The sequence below is a fragment of the Dermochelys coriacea genome, chromosome 20, assembly GCF_009764565.3.
Source record: "Dermochelys coriacea isolate rDerCor1 chromosome 20, rDerCor1.pri.v4, whole genome shotgun sequence".
NCBI lineage: Eukaryota > Metazoa > Chordata > Testudines > Dermochelyidae > Dermochelys > Dermochelys coriacea.
This window is the reverse complement of record NC_050087.2, coordinates 2,635,585-2,654,807: the sequence shown is the minus strand read 5'-3', so window position 1 is coordinate 2,654,807 and position 19,223 is coordinate 2,635,585. Positions and strand designations below refer to the sequence as shown.

The 19,223-nt window shown below is 55.4% G+C and overlaps 1 protein-coding gene across 1 annotated transcript; it reads right to left on the bottom strand.

The window, feature by feature from the left end:
* Positions 1 to 14,107: 14,107 nt before the first annotated feature.
* Positions 14,108 to 18,986, bottom strand: SPRYD4 (SPRY domain containing 4). The gene is made up of 2 exons (XM_038378293.2): positions 18,797 to 18,986; positions 14,108 to 16,286 (listed from the first exon to the last, which is right to left on the bottom strand). The coding sequence occupies exons 1-2, from the start codon at positions 18,966 to 18,968 to the stop codon at positions 15,739 to 15,741; spliced, it is 720 nt and encodes a 239-aa protein (XP_038234221.2). The 5' UTR covers positions 18,969 to 18,986; the 3' UTR covers positions 14,108 to 15,738.
* Between the last annotated feature and the right edge of the window lie 237 nt (positions 18,987 to 19,223).

The following is a 19,223-nucleotide window of genomic DNA, read 5'->3' as shown; positions in this document are numbered from 1 at the left end:
TTGTGGGGGTTAGACAGAGGGCAGCCCCAGCCTAACATCCCCGGGGGGGAGGGGCACGGTCTCCAGCTGGGGGGATATTCCTGGCAGGAACGGAGTCACCCTGGGGCCACCCCCACCCTAGGAACTGTGTGAGCCGGTCTCAGCATCATCCCCCCAGGCCAGGCGGGGCTGTGCGAGCCCATCTCAGCGTCGCCCCCTCTGGGCTGGGTTGTGCCACGCTGCCCCGTCTGGGGGGTCTTTCACATGAGTCACCGAAGGATGGGGAACGCTCCGGGGCCATGGGGCCCCCAGCCCCCTGCTTTCTGTACTGGGCGATCACAAGGCCCCACCCAGGCCCAGACATCCAGAGACTTGGGGGGACGACACCCAGCACAGGATGGGGACAGACTTAACCCTTCCCATGCTGCGCGTCACCCAGCTGCTCCGTGTGCCCCTCCCTGAGCGCTCATGGTCCCACCCCTCAGCACCTCCCTTTGCCAAGGATCCGGCTGCAGCCATCAGTATCCTCTGGAGTTCGGGGCCGGGGGGGGTTGATCTACGGACCAGATCCCCCTCCCCTGACTTCTCAGGAATAACCTGGTCAGTCCAACGGCCATCACCCTGAGTCTCCTTCAGGCCACTCTGGGCTCAACTCCAGTCCCCAGTCCGGAGCTCCCATACGGCCCCCTTCCCCGCCATCTGGGGCAGGGGTTCCCTGCATTGCCCTCTGCCCAGTGCCGAGCAGGGCCTGGATCCCTGACTGGGGCCACTGGGCGCTGCCAGAACAAGTCACAGGGTGCACTTTATGGGGAAGCCTGGAAAATCTGGCCCTGTCATCTCTCTGCAGCTGTGATGTCAGGATGGCCCAAGCTGAGAGGACTGGCTGGGGCAAAGGGGGCAGGGACTGGGACACAGGGCCTTTCCCCTAGGGGCGCCAGCTCTGATCCGTCCCCAGGGTGGGAACTGGCTGGCTGGGGGGAGAGTCGGGGGTCCAGGAATGGGACATGGGGCCTTTCCCCTCTAGGGTATGCTAGCCCCAAGGCAGCTGGCTCAGGAGGTGAGGAATTTGGGCCGATCACATGAGCTTCTCGGGGAACTGAGAAAAATCAGGAGCCCCCTGCCCAGCTTCACCCTGGAGCAAGCTGGTCCCCAGCCCACATGCATCCCTGCTCGTTGGGAGATCCTGGGCAGGGGAGGCAGGCTGAGAGTCCCCCTGGTTGGGGGATGCAGAACAGAACACAAGGGGCTCCCCCCGGGACAGAGCACCCGCCCCAGCTCCTTTCACCTGGAGGAGCTTTACAGGCTCAGGGTGAGGTTTCATGGGGCAGTTGATTCCAGGTATTTGGGGTTGGATGCCTCCCCCTGCAGATGGGGGGTCTCTGGGGCCTGCGCCTGGAGGTGAGAGAAGCATCACGCCAAGGGGAGGGGATGTGGAACACAGTCCAGGCCCAGCTCCAGGGCTGGAACAAACAAAGGGCCCAGCTGCGGATGCTGCTCTGGGGAGAAGAGGGGGGCAGGGAGCCCTGGGGAGGGAGCAGCCTGTCCCAGGGGAGCTGAGCTGCAGCTAAGAGAGGCAATTAGAGCCCAATGCCTGGCAGGGTGAGCTGGGAAGGAGAGAGAGAAAAGTAGGTAGGTGGGGAAATGGATGGCAAGAGGGGATGGATGGGGGGATGGATAGAGAGTGGGGCGATGGATAAAGTTGGGGGAATGGAAATAGGGGTTAGATGGAGGGACAGACGGGTGGATTAGAGGGTTGGATGGAAAGCTCTTCCCCAAGGGCAGGGAATCAGCAACCCTTATCTGACAGATGGTGAAACTGAGGCACAGAGCGGCCTGGGAGATTGGCTCCCCAAGCTCATCCAGTGAATCTGTGACTGAGGGGGAAGAAGTCAGGAATCCCATCTCCCTCTGCTCTAAGCACTAGGTCACAGACCCTTTGCTCCTCACTATGGGGGAGGGGACAGCAAGCCGCCTCCTCTTGCTCTGTAGCTCTACTTTGAGCCCTCTGGGGAGCTGGGGGGCCCGGGCCTAGGACCAGCCCCAGTTACAGTCACAGAAGCCTCCTGCAGGGTAACCAGTCTCCAGCCCAGGCCACCAGGGACTAGATCCCAGGCCAGGATTTCCCTGCAGCTGCAGCAGGTGAAAGGCCAGGGACCCACCCAGTCTGAGGCAGAGGCAGGTAGAGGCTCTCTCCCTCCCTCCCAAGGAGCGAGAAGGAAAACGTGGCCCGGAGTCGGAGGGTGGGCGCAAGCCCCCAAAGCGGATCTGGGATGACTGGGGGCCTGGAGGACAGACAGATTGGGTAGGGGAGACAGGAGAAAGCCCATGGGGCAGAACGGGCCAGGAGGTGATGCTCCGAAATTGGGCCTTGGAAAGAAAGCAACTTAGAAAAATGCATGCAAATGTATGTGCCTGTTAGAACATTCCCCTCAGTGTGGCCATCTCAGATCCCCCACTTTGGAGCATCCCCCCACCCCCGCACCAACCCAGGTGGGACGTGGGACTGTCTGCCCCTTCCCTGGCTAGGCCACAGGATGATGGCACAAGGGGTGGGGGGCTGCCTGGGGTCAGCGGCGCATTCCTGGGCTCCCTATGCAGCTGGCCGGAGCCGGGAAACCGGATCTCCCCACACGCACCAGGCCGGACCCTGAGCCAAGGGCCGGATTGTTTGTGAATTCCTCGCATAGCTCCCGGGCGAGGGGGGCAGGGAAGAGGAAGGAGCTGACGTGGGATCCGGGAGGCCCCCTAAGGGGAGGCAGGATGGGGAGCCCCCCAACACAGAATGCAGTTCTCTGTCCCCAGTTGCCCCCACCCCCCAAATGAAGCCTGGCCTGCTTTCTGGGGCATGAGGGGGGCTTTAAACCCCATCAGGGCTGCATAGGGTCACACGCCCCCCAGCCTTAACTCAAGAGCTGATGGTGCGGGAGGCCACATGGTCTCTGGGTGACCTAGGAGCAGAGGGGCTGCTCCAGGCCTCAGGCGAAGGCAGGGGGGGTTCCCCAAATGGCCTGACAAAGTGGGGGAGAAGCTGAATCTATTTGCAACAGGGGCCGCAAAGATCAAACCCAATTGGTCCTCAAGCTGATGGCAGATTGGGGGCGGGGGGACTCTGCAGGGGGAGTCAGGCTCTGCGGATCCCCCCCTCTCCTTCTCTCCAATCTGCAGAGGGACGACGTGTGTGTGTGTGTGGGGGGAGATGGAGCCGGGGCAGCAGCAGGTGCCTTGTTGTGGGAGGGCTCAGGCTTTGGGACCCAGCTGGGACATGGCCTCTGCTGTCGTCATGGCCTCCAGGTTTTGCAGCCGTTGGCGCGCTCCCTGCAGATGTGCTGGAGGCCGGCCAGCCATTCAACAGGGGCCTGGCCGGGCAGGGAACATGTGGCCAGAGTGCAGGCTGAGCTCCAGCAAGGCCAGTCCGAGGGGGGGAGGGGAATGCCTCTGGCCGATTTGGGGAACTACACTGACGGCACCCGTGGGCTTACCCATGGCTTGGGGTGGGGTTACTGTGGGAACCTCGGGGCTACAGCAGGGTCAGAGCGAATCCCCCTGCACCCATCCCCAAACCTGCCCTGCACGGCCTCCCCTGATGGGATGGGGGCCCATTGACACACGCCCTGCCAGGAGCCCAGAGCTGGGATTGCAGCCTGAGTCCATTCCAGATGGGCCCATTATGGAAAGCATTCCAGTCCAGGATTTCCCCACCACCATGCCAGGCGGAGCCTAGAATGCAAACTCCACCCCCCTCCTGAGCCTGTAAATTCTCTTAGAGTGGGGAGGGGGGAAGACCCAACCTGGATCCTAGCACCAGCTGGAATGGACTCTGCAGGACCATCCCAAAGGAGCCTAGGTCATCAGCTCTATTCTGTGGATGTGCTCACCCGGCATCAGGAGAGGCAGCATGGGCCAGTGCGTAGGGCACTAGATAGGCCTCAGGACTCCTGGGGTCTAGTCCCAGTGCTACCACTGAGGGTGTCAGGGCAAGTCAGCCCTCCTGTGCCTATTTCCCCCCTCTGTATCAAATTCTTGCCCCCCCACAATATCTTCCCTTTCATCACACAAAGCCAGACATGATGACAGCAGGGTTAAAACGGCACCCCTCTGCTCCAGGAACCCAGCCCCCAACACCTGAGCTAACGGAGACTCTCCATTCGTTGATAGCAGTATAGGGCTTATGACACAAGCTTGTGCTGCTCTGATAATATCCAGCAGAGGCAGTGACCTTGATCACTACAGTACATCCCCATCTCTCTGCGAGGTTGGGTTAGCTCATGTTAGGAAACATGCTTTGCTGTACAAATGTTAAGCAGCCCTGCCCTCTGGGCGTCCCCAACCCAGAACACCTGGGTCCCTAGGCCAGGCAGTGAAACCAGATAAATCAGGTGAGTTCCTCCCTTCCCCTAGGGTGGCACTTTGCCTGGCATAACCCAGCTACTTTGCCCAGCTCTGTGGGCCATGGGATGACTCTGGTGCCAGCATGGTGGAGCAGAGCGCTGGGTGCGGGCAGGGTGGCGTCCCGTTCTCATACAGGCATCATTCCCCCAGCCGGCGAGATGCCCCATGGCTCAGAAACGACTTCCTGGGCCCGCAGGGCATCGTGATTCCTTTCCTGGCGGGCGGGGCAAACAGTGAGGGGCGCTACATGTGCCGCTCCCCCACCCCACTCCAGGTGGAGAGAGAGCCAGCTCCAAGGCCCCATGATCCCACCCCAAATCCTCCGCAGAACTGCCCCCTCCTGCCTGCAAGCCAAGGGACACCAGCCTCTGGGCACTGAAATGAAGGAGATATGCTGCCACCTAGTGGGGTGTCAAGGTACGCCCCACCTGGGCAGTTGGTGACACCAGAATGGCCACACTGGGATCCGACCATCAAGCCCAGTGTCCTGTCTGCCAACCGTGGCCCATACCAGGTGCCCCAGAGGGAATGAACAGAGCAGGGAATCATCAAGTGATCTATCCTCTGTCGACCATTCCCAGCTGCTGGCAATCAGATGGCACCATCCCTGCTCATCCTGGCTACTAGCCATTGATGGACCTATCCTCCATGAACTTCTCTAGTTCTTCTTTGAACCCTGTTATAGTCTTGGCCTTCACAACGTCCTCAGGCAAGGAGTTCCACAGGTTGACTGTGCGTTGTGTGAAGAAATACTTCCTTTTGTTTGTTTTAAACCTGCTGCCTGTTAATTTCATTTGGTGACCCCCTGGTTCTTGTGTTATGAGAAGGAGTAAATGACACTTCCTTATTGACTTTCTCCACACAGTCATGATTTTACAGCCCTCTAGCATATCCCCCCTTAGTCGTCTCTTTTCCAAGCTGAGAAGCCCCAGTCTTTTTAATCTCTCCTCATATGGCAGCCATTCCAAACCCTAGTCATTTTTGTTGCCCTTTTCTGAACCTTTCCCAATTCCATTAGATCTTTTTGAGATGGCATGAGATGCCCACATCTGCAGGGAGCATTCACAATGTGGGCGTCCCATGGATTTATAACACCCAGCACATGGGGCTGCGTCCCTGACCACTCTGGCTAATAGCCACTGGGGCACCTCTTGCCCATGAACGGAGCTCATTCCCTTTTGAACCCAGTTATACTTTCAGCCTTCACAACATCCCCTGGCAAGGAGTTCCACAGGCTGACCATGCGTGGGGTGAAGAAAATGTAAACCGGCTGCCTCTGGTGCATGATGCGGGACCTACCTCCCATGATGCAAAAGGCTCTGTAAAAATCCACAGGGCTTTAGTTCCTCTAAGGAAACCCAAGAGTGGCAAATTAGTTCCCAGACCCCTGAATATCAGGTGGTGTGGGGGGCTGTTAGGTCTCAGTCGCTAAACCAGAACCTGCCCCTCTGCAATGGGACTGCACGTCTGACGAGAACTGAAATCCCTAAGAGAAGGAAAGATGATCTTGCAGCATAGGCACTGAACTGAGCACCAGGACTCCTGGGGTCTATTCCCAGCCTCTTTCCCTTCTTGGGTGGGGGTAATTCCTGACCTCCCTTGGCAGGGAGAGGATGGGGACCACGGCCATGCAGCATCAAGCAAGAGCCAAGCAAGCCTTCAACTCTTCTCTTCCACCTCCCCCTCTAAGCATAAAATTCACCAGCCAAACCAAGAAAGCAAACAGACTAGGAGGTCTGGGTCTGAAATGAGCAACGGCCGGCTGGTTTACTGGCTAGCCTGTATTGATGCAATAAATATTTACATGTGCATGAACCGGGGGTGTTTCAGAGCGGCCTGGAACCGTCAGGTGCTGCGGTTAGAAAACTGACGTCTGGTTCCCATTAAACACACGAGGCCCAAGCCAGACGGGTCACATTTTTACCCATGTGTTGTTTCTCTGTGTTGCGCCCCGGTCATGTCCGGGGGGGAGGGTCACTCCTCAGGTGATGACACACAACTAGAATGGAGGAGAAGCTTGGTGAAGCTGCAGTGATTTGTTATTGTAGGGTCACAGGAACCGCTCCACTAGACCTGGAGTGATTTTCCCCCTGGATTCCTTACCCCTGGTCCATCTGCACCAGTATCCTGCCTCGGACAAGGACCAGAGGCAGCTGTGGGATAATCAAGCCCCTGCGAAGGTCTCATTCTAACCTCTAAGAGATTGGTTTCAATCCCGGAGTGTGAGGTTTTACCTCCCTTCCAAAAATCTGTGTTAGCATCAACTCTTCTAACTCCGGTTTCAGAGGAGCAGCCGTGTTAGTCTGTATCCGCAGAAAGAAAAGAAGGACGTGTGGCACCTTAGAGACTAGCACATTTATTTGAGCATAAGCTTTCGTGCTGTAGCTCACGAAAACTTATGCTCAAATAAATGTGTTAGTCTCTAAAGTGCCACAAGTCCTCCTTTTCTTTCTTCTAACTCCAGTTAGTCCTGTCCTCCCTAGAAACATCGCATCCCTCTTTGAGTCCTGCTTAATTCTTGGCCTCCATGTAGGGTGACCAGATGTCCTGATTTTATAGGGACAGTCCCGATTTGGGGTCTTTTTTTTATATAGGCTCCTATTACCCCCCACCCCTAATTTTTCACACTTGCTGCCTGGTCACCCTACCTCCATGCCATCATGTGGCAGAGAGTTCCATAGACTAATTTTCCCCTTTGCCACGCTGGCGTGCTCAGGATGTTCTACACCGTCTGGCGGAGGGCTGGATGAGATCCCGCGTAGAGCAGAATCCTGTTGTGGTGGGTGCGGCATGTCCCACTAGTGGGACAGTTCATTGCCCTAAGGAGTTTACAAACGAGAGAGGAAAGTGATGTGCCCAAACCTCTGTCTCAGGCTCTAGTCACTAGGACATGCTGCCACCACACACTAAAATGCCTTTAAGTCTGTCTCTCTATCCCGTTTATTCCCCGCTTTGATAACAGTGCTTTGGGAAACCAGTGGCCTGGGGGGGGTATAGTATTTTCCTTTGATTGGATCAGAGTTTTACAAGCACGGATTTCCATACCACCCCCCTCGAGAGGCATCAGCTCCACTCCTGAGATCTGATCCACGCAGGCATGGCCCCGGCGGCACTCTCCATAGACCCATTTGCAGAATTGGGACCTCTGGCCGCACCTTGGCATGCTGTCGTCTCTGCCTGGCTGCACGACCCGCTGTCTCATCTTATGCCAGGCCCGTGAGTGCCTCAGGGCAGGGCCTTTCCCCCGGTAGGTTGTCTGGGCAGCACCTGGTGCAGCGTATCCTGGACAGGCCCCTAACACAAACAGGCCACTAACCAAAGGGACACAGAGAGGGGAGCAGGGCTGGGGTTGGCACGGGGGTGTGTGTCTGTCTCTCTCTCTGTCTTTCTTCTCCCCCTTGCAAGGAAATCACAAAGCAACACGCATTGAAAAGCAGGGATACATCTAGATCCCAATACTGCACCCCTCCCCTTTGTGTTCCCCTTGGGATGGACCCCCCCAGCACTGCCCCCTCTGTCCCCCTGAAGAGGGACCCCTCAGCGCTGCCCTCTCCCCCAAACTTCTTATCTGCATGGCCGCTTCTCCCATGTGACACAGGGAGACTGGAAAGGATGGGGGCGTTCCTGGATCCCCTCCCTCTATTCCCCATTGGGTCCCTCCCCTTCTCCCCCAGCCCTTTCCCTTGCTGATAGACCAGAGCTTATGTCAGTCCCCCCCCTTGGTCCCTCCCTTCCCACCTGCGGTGGGTACTTGTCACACAGCTGCTCCCAGCTCCCTTAAAGGGGCAGGAGACCTGCGTGGAGATGCCCGACACCCCAGCCCCCCTCCCCCAGATGTTCTTCACTCCAGGCTGAGAGACAGCCTCAGCCCTGCACTTCATCATGGCATCCTGGAGTTAGCTGGGGGCAGCGCCCCTGGAAGAGGAGGTAGGGGGCTAGGGGATCCCGTCTCCTAGGCATGGCACAGCCAGTGGGTTCTGCGCTTCCCCTGTCCCAAAGGGATGGGAGGCAATGAACAGCAGCCCCCAGCAGCAGCAGAAGGATCCATAGGGGGGTGCACACATCTCCTGGCCAGGGTGAGTGCATGGGTGCAGTGCTGGGGGGGAAGACTATGATTTTTCTTTCCCCCCCATCCCAATTTAGTCCCTGGCCCTAAACATTCAGAGACTGTTGTTCTCTCTGGGGCTTGCGTCACTGGCTACTAAATATATCGCAATAGCTCTGTCTCGATGTCAAACACAGGCAGGGCCACACCTTGCCCCTGGGATCCACACAGTTCTAGCCTATGTGCCCCCACCCCAAGGGTAGGTCACTGTACGTGGGCACTGACATGGGAAGAAAATCCAAGGGATAAAGGAGCTCAGGAGAGCTGGCAGTTTCTCAAGGAGACAATATTCAAGGCACAACAGCAAACTCTACCGCTGGGAAGAGACAGAGGCAGAGGTCAATGGGGCTCCACCAGGAGCTCGCTGTTGACCTCAAAATCACAAAGGAATCCTACCAAAAGTGGAACATGGCCCAATTGTTAAGGAGCAGCACAAAGGACTAGCACAAGCAGGGAGCGAAAGGCTAAACAAGTTACATCCAGCAAGCAACATAAAAGGCAGTAAGAGGAGGTTCTTTAAATCCATTAGGAGCAAGAAAAAGATGAAGGAAAGAGGAGGTCCTTTGCTCAGCAGGGAAGGAGAGCTAACAACTGACGACATCAAGAAGGCTGAGGGGTTTAACACGTGTTTTGCTTCAGTCTTCACCAGGGTGGATTTGATCTAAATCAAATTGATTTAAATCATGATTTAACTCACTAGTCAGGAAGACTTGATGTAATCATGGTTTTCTACATAAAAGTGCTTTCATGTTGGTTGTTATAACGTTAATACGTATTCTTCACAACTCAGAGATAGACGTAGGTTTCATTTTTAGAAGGTACACACTATACATTTTTAAGTGATTTATTTTGAGAACTTTTCAGATTAGTTTTACAGCTATATCAGAAAATGAATGATTGTTTGGTTATTTCATTTACCAAAGGTAATTGAAGCAGATATTTATGAAGTCATTGGGAGATGAACTATCTCCAATTAACAGGTTATTTATTTGGAGGATTTCCTTGCCATGCTATATTAGGAGGAGAACATCACTAGACAGACATTTAAATTGTTTTATTTAACTAAAACAACAACGTTATGTATTCTGGATTTTTTTTCTTCAACAGCAAACATATAATATTTTAACAAAACAAGCATATGAATTTTTGAATTTAGTTAAACATTCACGTTTTTTAAAATCAGGTTTGTGTTTGTTACAATTGTTTTAAACTAAAATAGTTCAAAAATACTTTTTAAAAAAATTTAAATCGACTGTGTCAGCCAGGCCATCATGAGAAACTTAAAATATCAGATTCTGCAGCTAACTCAGTCGTCTTCACCTTCATTCTCCTGTTTGTTCATAATCTGGAAAAGGAAAATCAGGTTTCCTGCTTCTTCAGGACCCAAATGATTTCTCCATTTGGCATGAATGAGTCCAAAGGAAGAAAATATTCTTTCTACACCGGCAGAAGAAGCTACTGCTGTTAAAAGTGAGATGATCACTTCAACAGCCTCTGAATCCAAGTGCTTGAGTGACTTCCACCAGTTCACTGGTGTGACTTTCTTTAAAACATCATCCTCAAACATATATTTCTTGAATGGTTTGTATTCCCAAACTGGGTCTCTTTTACGGCCTGCTGCCATTATAAGTTTTCCCTTCTAGTGACAGAATGGTATGTAGATCTCAAATCAATGAAGGCCACACTCAGAAAGACCGCAAGATTTCTGGACTATGCTGCTCAAACAGTTTCACTTTTGTTTCTACTGCCTGTCCCTCCCTTCTCACATTTATCTCCAGACTTCTTCTCCGTGTCCAGATCTATTCCACCCCCAGAGCTCTATTCATTGAACTTTTTGAAAATTTGCACTTTTAGAGAGAGGTAAGAGATTGTCTCTGTGTACACAAATTTGCAGAGGGACAATAGGGTTGAGGTCTGTTATTTCTCACTTCTATATATGATTTATTTAAAAATTTTTTGCTGTTAATAAGCATGTTACCTCTGGAGACACAAATCCACAGTTTGAAAACTGCAAAACTAAGCATCTCTGATGGTATCTTCTAGACTGAGCACTGAATCCCATTGGGCAGATAGAAAGATTAACCTAAATAATCTACACAGAAGCCTGTGGAGACCCATAAAATTGGGTCTCTAATCCATGAACCATTGGAACTCATTTACAAAACTTTTCTTAAACATGACATGAATATATTGTCTCATACTATAGAATTAAAATTTATAATCCCTATTCCATGATGAGAGATCTTTGAGCTATAATGTATCTTAATTAAAACGATCTTTAGACAGGTTTTTCCCTCAAAAAGAATTTTATCAAAAAAATCTGATTTAAATAAAAAAATTCTGATTTTTTTAAAAAATCATTGATTTTTATCCACTCTCGTCTTCACTAAAGACATTAATGGTTACCAGATGCTCAACATGCTAAATAATAAGCCCGAACAGGGAAACCCTAAGATACAGAATATTTCATTAATTTAAATGTATTCAAGTTGGCAGGGCCGGATGAAATTCGTCCTGGGGTACTTAAGGAACTAGCTGAAGCAATTATCTTCAACAACTCCTGGAGGACGGGGGCGGTCCCAGAGGACTGGAGATGTATAAACACAGAACCTACCTTTATAAAGAGGGCCCGGGAGTGATAGACCAATCAGCCTAACTTTGATACGAGGAAAGATACTGGAACAAGTGATTAACCAATCTGTTTATAAACCAATTCATAGAGGATAACAGGGTTATAAGGACAAGCCAGCATGGATTTGTCAAGACCAACACATGCCAAACCAACCTAATTTCCTTCTTTGATGGGGTTACTGGCCCAGTGGATGGGGGGAAGCAGTAGATGTGATAGAACTTGATTTTAGCAAGGCTTTTTGTACGGCCCCACATGATATTCTCATAAACAAACTAAGGAGATCCAGTCAAGATTAAATTACTATAAAGTGGATCCACGACTGGTTGAAAGACGGTACTCAGAGCCGTCATCAATGGTTTGCTATCAAACTGGGAGAGCGTATCTCCTGGTGTCCCGCAGGGGTCAGTCCTGGGTCTGGTTCTATTCAATATTTTCATTAATGACTTGGATAATAGAGTGGAGAGGATGCCTATAAAATTGGTGGATGCCACCGAGCTGGGAGGGGTTGTAGGCTCGTTGGAGGACAGGATTAGAATTAAAAACAACCTTGACAAATGAATTTGTCTGAAATCAACAAGATGCAATTCAATAGAGACAAGTGAAAAGTACTACATTTAGGAAGGAAAAATCAAATGCACAACTCCAAACCAGGGAATAACTGGCCAGGCGGTCGTACTACTGAAAAGGATCTGGAGGTTCGAGTGGATCATAAATTGAAGATGAGGAGTCTGGTGGCACCTTAAAGACTAATAGATTTATTTGGACATAAGTTTTCATGGGTAAAAAACAACTTCTTCAGGTGCATGGAGTGAAAATTACAGATGCAGGCATTATATAATGACACATGAAGAGAAAGGAGTTACCTCACAAGTGGAGAACCAGTGTTGACAGGGCCACTTCGATCAGGGTGGATGTAGTCCACTCCCAATAATAGATGAGGAGGTGTCAATTCCAGGAGAGGCAAAGCTGCTTTTGTAATGAGCCAGCCAGTCCCAGTCCCTATTCAAGCCCAAATTAATGGTGTTAAATTTGCAAATGAATTTTAGTTCTGCAGTTTCTCTTTGAAGTCTGTTTCTGAAGGTTTTTTGTTCAAGTTTAGCTACTTTCAAATCTGTTATAGAATGGCCAGGGAGATTGAAGTGTTCTCCCACTGGCTTTTGTATGTTACCATTCCTGATTTCCGATTTGTGTCCATTTATTCTTTTACGTAGGGACTGTCCAGTGTGGCCAGTGTGCATGGCAGAGGGGCACTGCTGGCACATGATGGCATATATCACATTGGTAGACATGCAGGTAAATCTTCAATGAAGTTGAAGATGCAGCTGCAAGAGATTAATATCATTCTGAGCTGTATTAACAGGAGCATCATACGTAAGACCCAGGAAGTAACTGTCCTGCTCTACGCAGCCCTGGGGAGGCCCCAGCTGGAGAACTGTATCCAGTTCCAGGTGCCGCACGTTAAGAAAGATGTGGACAAATTGGAGAGATACCAGAGAAGAGCAGCAAAAATGATCAAAGGTTGAGAAAACCTGACCTGTGAGAAAAGGTTAAAATATCCGGGCAGGTTTGGTCTTGAGAAAAACTGAATAAGGGGGGACCTGAGAACAGTCTGCAAATACGCCAAGGGCTGTTCTAACGAGGACAGCGATGAATTGTTCTCCACATCCACAGAAGGGAGAACAAGAAGCAATGAGCTTAACCTGCAGCAAGGGTGATTTAGGTTGGACATTAGGGAAAACTTTGTAACTCTACAGGTAGTTAAACTCCCACTCAGGCTTCCAAGGGAGGTTGTGGAATCCTGACATTGGAGGTTTTTAAGAGCAGGTTGGACAAACAGCTCACAGGGCTGGTCTAGGGTTATCTGGTCCTGCCTCAGCACAGGGAGCTGGATGCAATGACCTTGCGGTCCCTTCCAGCCCAGCCTTTGTTTCTGGGGTGGGGGTGGGACGCTTAAAATCAGCGTGTGGATTTGGGTTACCTTAATGATCGTTTTATGGGTGCTGGTTATTTCTCTCCATAGTAGTCAGATCAGAGGGTCTCGCTGCCTTCCCAGAGACCACCATGTATAGAGGAAGGGGGAAGCGCAGCTCCGGCAGAGAACAGCAGCTGGAGCAGCGGTTTAAAGCACGTCTTGTTAGCCCCATGACTTCTGATTCTTGCAGTTCTTGTGTAGTACACACAGAGTCCCATAGAGACTTCTGCACGGCCAGATCTCTGACCAGGCCTGTCCGCGCACTTCGATTGTGAGCTCCTTAGGGGCCTGAGCAGCTTTTTGTTCTGTTTGTGCAGCACCTCGCACAACTGGCCCAGGACTGGCGCTCCTAATGCAACTGTAACACACCTAATAGATCCGAACAGAGGAGGGGAGGATTGGGGCCTTATTTGAGAGCAAGATTCTGGCTTTTGAAAGATGGACCACTACTGAACAGGGGGCTGCAGGTCAGGATTGAGGGGTGCTGGCAGAGCTGGGGCAGAGCCCAGGACTTGGCTAGCAGGGGGCTGTGGGTCAGGAGTGAGGGGCGCCAAAAAAAGCTGTGAGGGGAGCCCAGGGCTGGGCTAGCAGGGGACTGCGGGTTGGGAGTCAGGGCACCGGCAGAGTTGAGGGGAGCCCAGGATTGGGCTAGCAGGGGGTTGCAAGTCAGGAGCACCGGCCGAGTTGACGGGAGCCTAGGGCTGTGAGAGCAGGGGGTTGCGGGTCGGGAGTCAGGGGCACCAGTAGAGTTGAGGGGAGCACAGGATTGGGCTAGCAGGGGGTTGCGGGTCGGGAGTCAGGGGCACCAGCCAAGTTGAGGGGAGCCTAGGGCTGGGAGAGCAGGGGGCTGTGGGTCAGGAGTGAGGAGCATCAGCAAAGCTGCGGGGGGGTGGGGCCCAGACAGACCAACCTGGCTGCATTTGGGCACTGTTTAGGGAGCGGCTGTTTTCGCTAAAAGTCCCCTCCTGGCACACGTTGCACCGGCAACCGGCAGAGCGGCACCGGCGCAGAGAGAGGGGACGCACACTGCTGAGGATTCTCCGGTTTATTACAGGGGAGGGGATTGGGAGACCCGCCAATACACACAGTCAGCAAAGCACCGCCGGGGGGGCTGGGTTTGTGTGAATGTAGCTGTATGCACTGGGGCTGCTGAGGGACAGGACGTTCCCCTGGAGCAGGGGTGGCCAACCTGTGGCACCAGAGCCACAGGCGGCTCTTCGGAGGTTAATATGCAGCTCCTTGCATAGACACCCGGGCTGGAGCTACAGGTGCCAACTTTTCAATGTGCTGGGGGGTGCTCACTGCTCAACCCCTGGCTATGCCCCACTCCAGTGGAAACATGCACGTGTGTACACACACATGCTACACATTACACACACACACACAATCCACACATGCTACACATTACACACACACAATCCACACATGCTACACATTACTCACACACACACTGCCTTTCCCCAAGGCCCCCGCCCCTTCCCCAAGTCTGACACGCCCTTCCTCCCCCCCCCCCCCCCCGAGCTTCCTGTACACCACAAAACAGCTGATCGTGGCGGGCAGGAGACGCTGGGGGCAGGGGGTTGGGGGGAGCTGACATGTTACTGTGGCTCTTTGGCAATGCATATTGGTAAATTCTGGCTCCTTCTCAGCCCCAGGTTGGCCGTCCCTGCCCTGAAGGATTGGGAAGGGGCAGTGGCAAAGTCCTTAATGGGGCTGGGGTGAGGGGGTAGCACTGCTCCCCCTCCCCTGCTAAGCCAGACAAACCATGGCTAAGAGGAAAGCTACAGACACAAAGCCCCTGCCCAAACTTATTGCTCCTTCCTGGGTTTTTTCCCCTGCACCTAGGAACAGCCCTGTGGCAGCACTAAGCAATGGCACCAGGATTCCTTTGCCTGCCCATCCCTGGGGCCTGCTGATTGGCTCCAGACAGTGGGGGGGAAATGACCACAGCTTTGGCGGGGATGCTGTGGGAGAAGGGGGAGCTTCTTAATAAAGCACGTCTTAATAAAGCACTTGTGGAAACGGAAGCGTAACAGCCCTTGCTGACACAGGAGGGGAATAGAATCTAGATTTCCGGCTGGGTTCAGGTGCAGCGGCTGAGACGCAGGACTGACCGGCTGAGAGCTGCTGCACCCGACTGTCCTCCCCTCCCTGAGACGAAGGGGGTGACAGTGACGCTTCCCTCCCTTCAGCAAAGCCTCATGTCATTCAAATCCAAATCTGCCACCGGGAGCACTGAGGGGGGAACAAGCGCATGGACCGGCAGGGCGTTTGGCAGAGGAGTGGCAGATGGCCACAAAGCTCCTTAGGACTAGCTAAGATAGAGAAGGGAAACAAGTCTGGGATTGCCTGATCTCCAGGGCAGCGAGGGGCTTCCCTGCTCCAGGGTTGAGCCACAGATGTAGCGGGCAGAATCTTGGCCTGAGGACCCTGGTTTAGCTGAGCAGAAGAGCTGGAGTTGGTTCCTAGCTGGGGACTGAGAGGGGACTGCTCCTTCCCAAGGGGAAAGCAAGCTCTAGAGCTGCCTGGAGAGCGCCCCCTCGGGGCTGAACGGGGTGAGGGGACTGACCAAATCCCTTTCTCCGTCTCACGCTGAAGGATCGTCAAAGGGTTTCCCTACAGGAGGGCATGTACAGACATCCCAGGCCCTGCGGTTGACCATTAACTGTCCTGGAGGTTCTTGGGCACATCCAACCCAGAATGAGTTAGCAGCTCCCCATCCCAGAGAGCAAACGCGGGCACCACGGGCCCCTGGAATTCTGTGACCAGGGTATGGATGAACACCTGTTTGCCCACATCCACCAGGCTGAGTTTCCTGTCCTCATAGTCCAGCAGCAGCCCCACGCGCTCAGGGTTGCCGATGTTGCTGATGGGGGTGGTTTCGTTGGCCAGCATGGCGTACCACCTGCGGTGGGAGTACGCAAACACCCAGGAGTGGTCGTCGTGCCCAATGCACCCTTCCCTGGAAATGTCCACATCAGCCACGCCGATACGGAACTGCTGCGAGCGCTTGACTGTCACTTCCCAGTAGTGCTGGCCGGTGGACACGGCAGTGTCCCCCAGCACCACAGCCCACTCCCGAAATCGCTCAGGGTTCTGGGGGACTTTGGTTGGGTCAATCCCCAGCATACGGTAAATGACGCCGGTGTCTTTTTTGGAGAGATCCAGGCTGCTGTGAGCCGTTCGCTCATCTAGCTTGAAACTGATGTCTGCGGGAGAGGGGGAAAAAACAAGGAGAAGCTTTACTGAGGGCTCACAGAAAGAATCCACTAGGGCAGCAAATTCTTCCACTCCAAGTGACTAGAACCAAGATAATTCACATTAGTGGGCTGGGGTGAGGCAGTTAAGCTGTTGGTTTAAAGGGCACACAAAATAAAAATTATACTTTGGGGTCCTTTCTGTTTTGCTAACACCTGACATTTTTAGGGTTAGTCACACCTGACATCAGTGCCCCTTTGTGCAAGGCACTGCAAAGATGTAGTTAAAAGACAGACCCTGCTCTGAGTCTTACAGGCAGGTCGCTTTTGAAAAATCTCTCTTCTGGCACATCAGTAGAATGAAGTTAATCGCAGTTCTCTCTCTCACAAGGGGCATTGCAAGGATACATGCATTAATGATCACAGCATTGCCAACTCTTGCAATTTCATCGTGAGTCAAGAAACCCCCCCAATGTTGCTAAATGTCTTGGCTCCTGGAGTGAGCTGATTTACAGGAGCATCTCAGCTTCCCAGCAAAAAACGTAGGAGTAAGTTTGTAACCTTCATAGGAGCACGGAAAAGCATGAATCCTAAAGTAGGAGGCAGATCAAAAGAACCCAATGCCGATTTCTCTCAATTTGAAGCCAGTCTTTGGTGCGGGGACCCCTGTGAGCACCCAGACAGGATCCCTGTGCCCCACCAGGCACTCATGCAAAGCAAATCACAGTAACTCACGTGAGATCTCGGAGGGTTCTTAAACAAAGCTTAACCGTGGGGCTGAGCTGAACGTCCCTTTAAAAACAGCCGCCCCTGCAGCTGTTCTAATCTTTTCCATGGTGGGAGCCAAGTCTCAGCGAGGAGAGTGAGCTGGCCAGGAAGTGGGTTGCAGAGAAATGGGAGAAAGGTCAGGCTGCGAGTCTCAGGGGCTGGGAGGGGCTGTGCATCAGGGACTGGGAAATCGTTTGACAAGGTCGCACCAAACATTTGCAAAGGCAGCCCAGCTTCGGGGGGGGGGGGGAGGGAGAGGACGGACCCACACACTGCCCCAGCAAGGAGAATGGGAGTTAGGGTCCCAATCCCAGGACGGGGGGGGGGGGGGAGAAGAGTGCCAGAGAGCAGGTACCGGGCCCAGGCCAGCTGGGGAGGAGGCGGTGGGACCGCAAGAACAGGGCAGCTCAGTGTTGAGGAAGTGATGTCATGCCAGCCCTGAGCCAACCCAGGGGGGCAGGGCCAGCCCCCTAAGAGCCAGCCCCCACCCCAGCGGGGCAGTACCAGGAAAATGTCACCCCTCCCCCGACCCAGCCCCCACCCCTGCCCCGGCGGGCAGTGCCAGCCCCCACTCCCCTCAGCCCCACCCCCACCCCGGCGGGCAGTGCCAGCCCCCACTCCCCTCAGCCCCCGCCCCACCCCCACCCCGGCGGGCAGTGCCAGCCCCCACTCCCCTCAGCCCCACCCCCACCCCGGCGGGCAGTGCCAGCCCCCACTCCCCTCAGCCCCCGCCCCACCCCCGCCCCGGCGTGCAGTGCCAGCCCCCACTCCCCTCAGCCCCACCCCCGCCCCGGCGTGCAGTGCCAGCCCCCACTCCCCTCAGCCCCACCCCGGCGGGCAGTGCCAGCCCCCACTCTCCTCAGCCCCACCCCGGCGGGCAGTGCCAGCCCCCACTCCCCTCAGCCCCACCCCGGCAGGCAGTGCCAGCCCCCACTCCCCTCAGCCCCCGCCCCACCCCGGCGGGCAGTGCCAGCCCCCACTCCCCTCAGCCCCCGCCCCCCCCCGGCGGGCAGTGCCAGCCCCCACTCCCCTCAGCCCCACCCCGGCGGGCAGTGCCAGCCCCCACTCCCCTCCGCCCCACCCCCGCCCCGGCGGGCAGTGCCAGCCCCCACTCCCCTCAGCCCCCGCCCCACCCCCGCCCCGGCGGGCAGTGCCAGCCCCCACTCCCCTCAGCCCCACCCCCGCCCCGGCGTGCAGTGCCAGCCCCCACTCCCCTCAGCCCCACCCCGGCGGGCAGTGCCAGCCCCCACTCCCCTCAGCCCCACCCCGGCAGGCAGTGCCAGCCCCCACTCCCCTCAGCCCCCGCCCCACCCCGGCGGGCAGTGCCAGCCCCCACTCCCCTCAGCCCCCGCCCCCGCCCCGGCGGGCAGTGCCAGCCCCCACTCCCCTCCGCCCCACCCCCGCCCCGGCGTGCAGTGCCAGCCCCCACTCCCCTCAGCCCCACCCCGGCGGGCAGTGCCAGCCCCCACTCCCCTCAGCCCCCGCCCCACCCCCGCCCCGGCGGGCAGTGCCAGCCCCCAGTCCCCTCAGCCCCACCCCCGCCCCGGCGGGCAGTGCCAGCCCCCACTCCCCTCAGCCCCACCCCGGCGGGCAGTGCCAGCCCCCAGTCCCCTCAGCCCCACCCCCACCCCGGCGGGCAGTTCAGCCCCCCAGGGCTAGCTCGGGGGGGGGGCACCCCCAGGCCAGGCGAATCCCAGCCCCCGTGGGCCTGGGGGGCGGGGCTCCCGGGGGGCGGGGCTCCGGCCGGTGCCTACCCCTCCCGTGGGGGCCGCTGGCGCGAGCCCGCCCAACCCCGCGCAGGCCCCAGCCCGGCCGCCGCAAAACGCTCAGCATGGGCGCCGCCATCTTGGAGCCGCGTGGGAGGAGTCGCGGGCCTTCCCGCCTCACGTGACCCGGGCGGAAGTAGCCGGGCGGGGACGCCGCCATCTTGGATGGGCCTGGCTTCCGCTGAAACCTGGGAGGCGGGGCCGAGGCGTGACCTTTGACCTCCACCTGCCAAAGGGGCGGGGCAAGTCCCTGCTCCAGAGCCCAGCTTGGGGGACTGGCTGGGGGGCCTTGCTCTGGGGCCCGGACGCCTGGGTTCTCTCCCCAGCTCTGGGAGGGGTGTGGGGTTGAGTGGTCAGGGGGCGCTGGGGGGCCCGGACGCCTGGGTTCTCTCCCCAGCTCTGGGAGGGGTGTGGG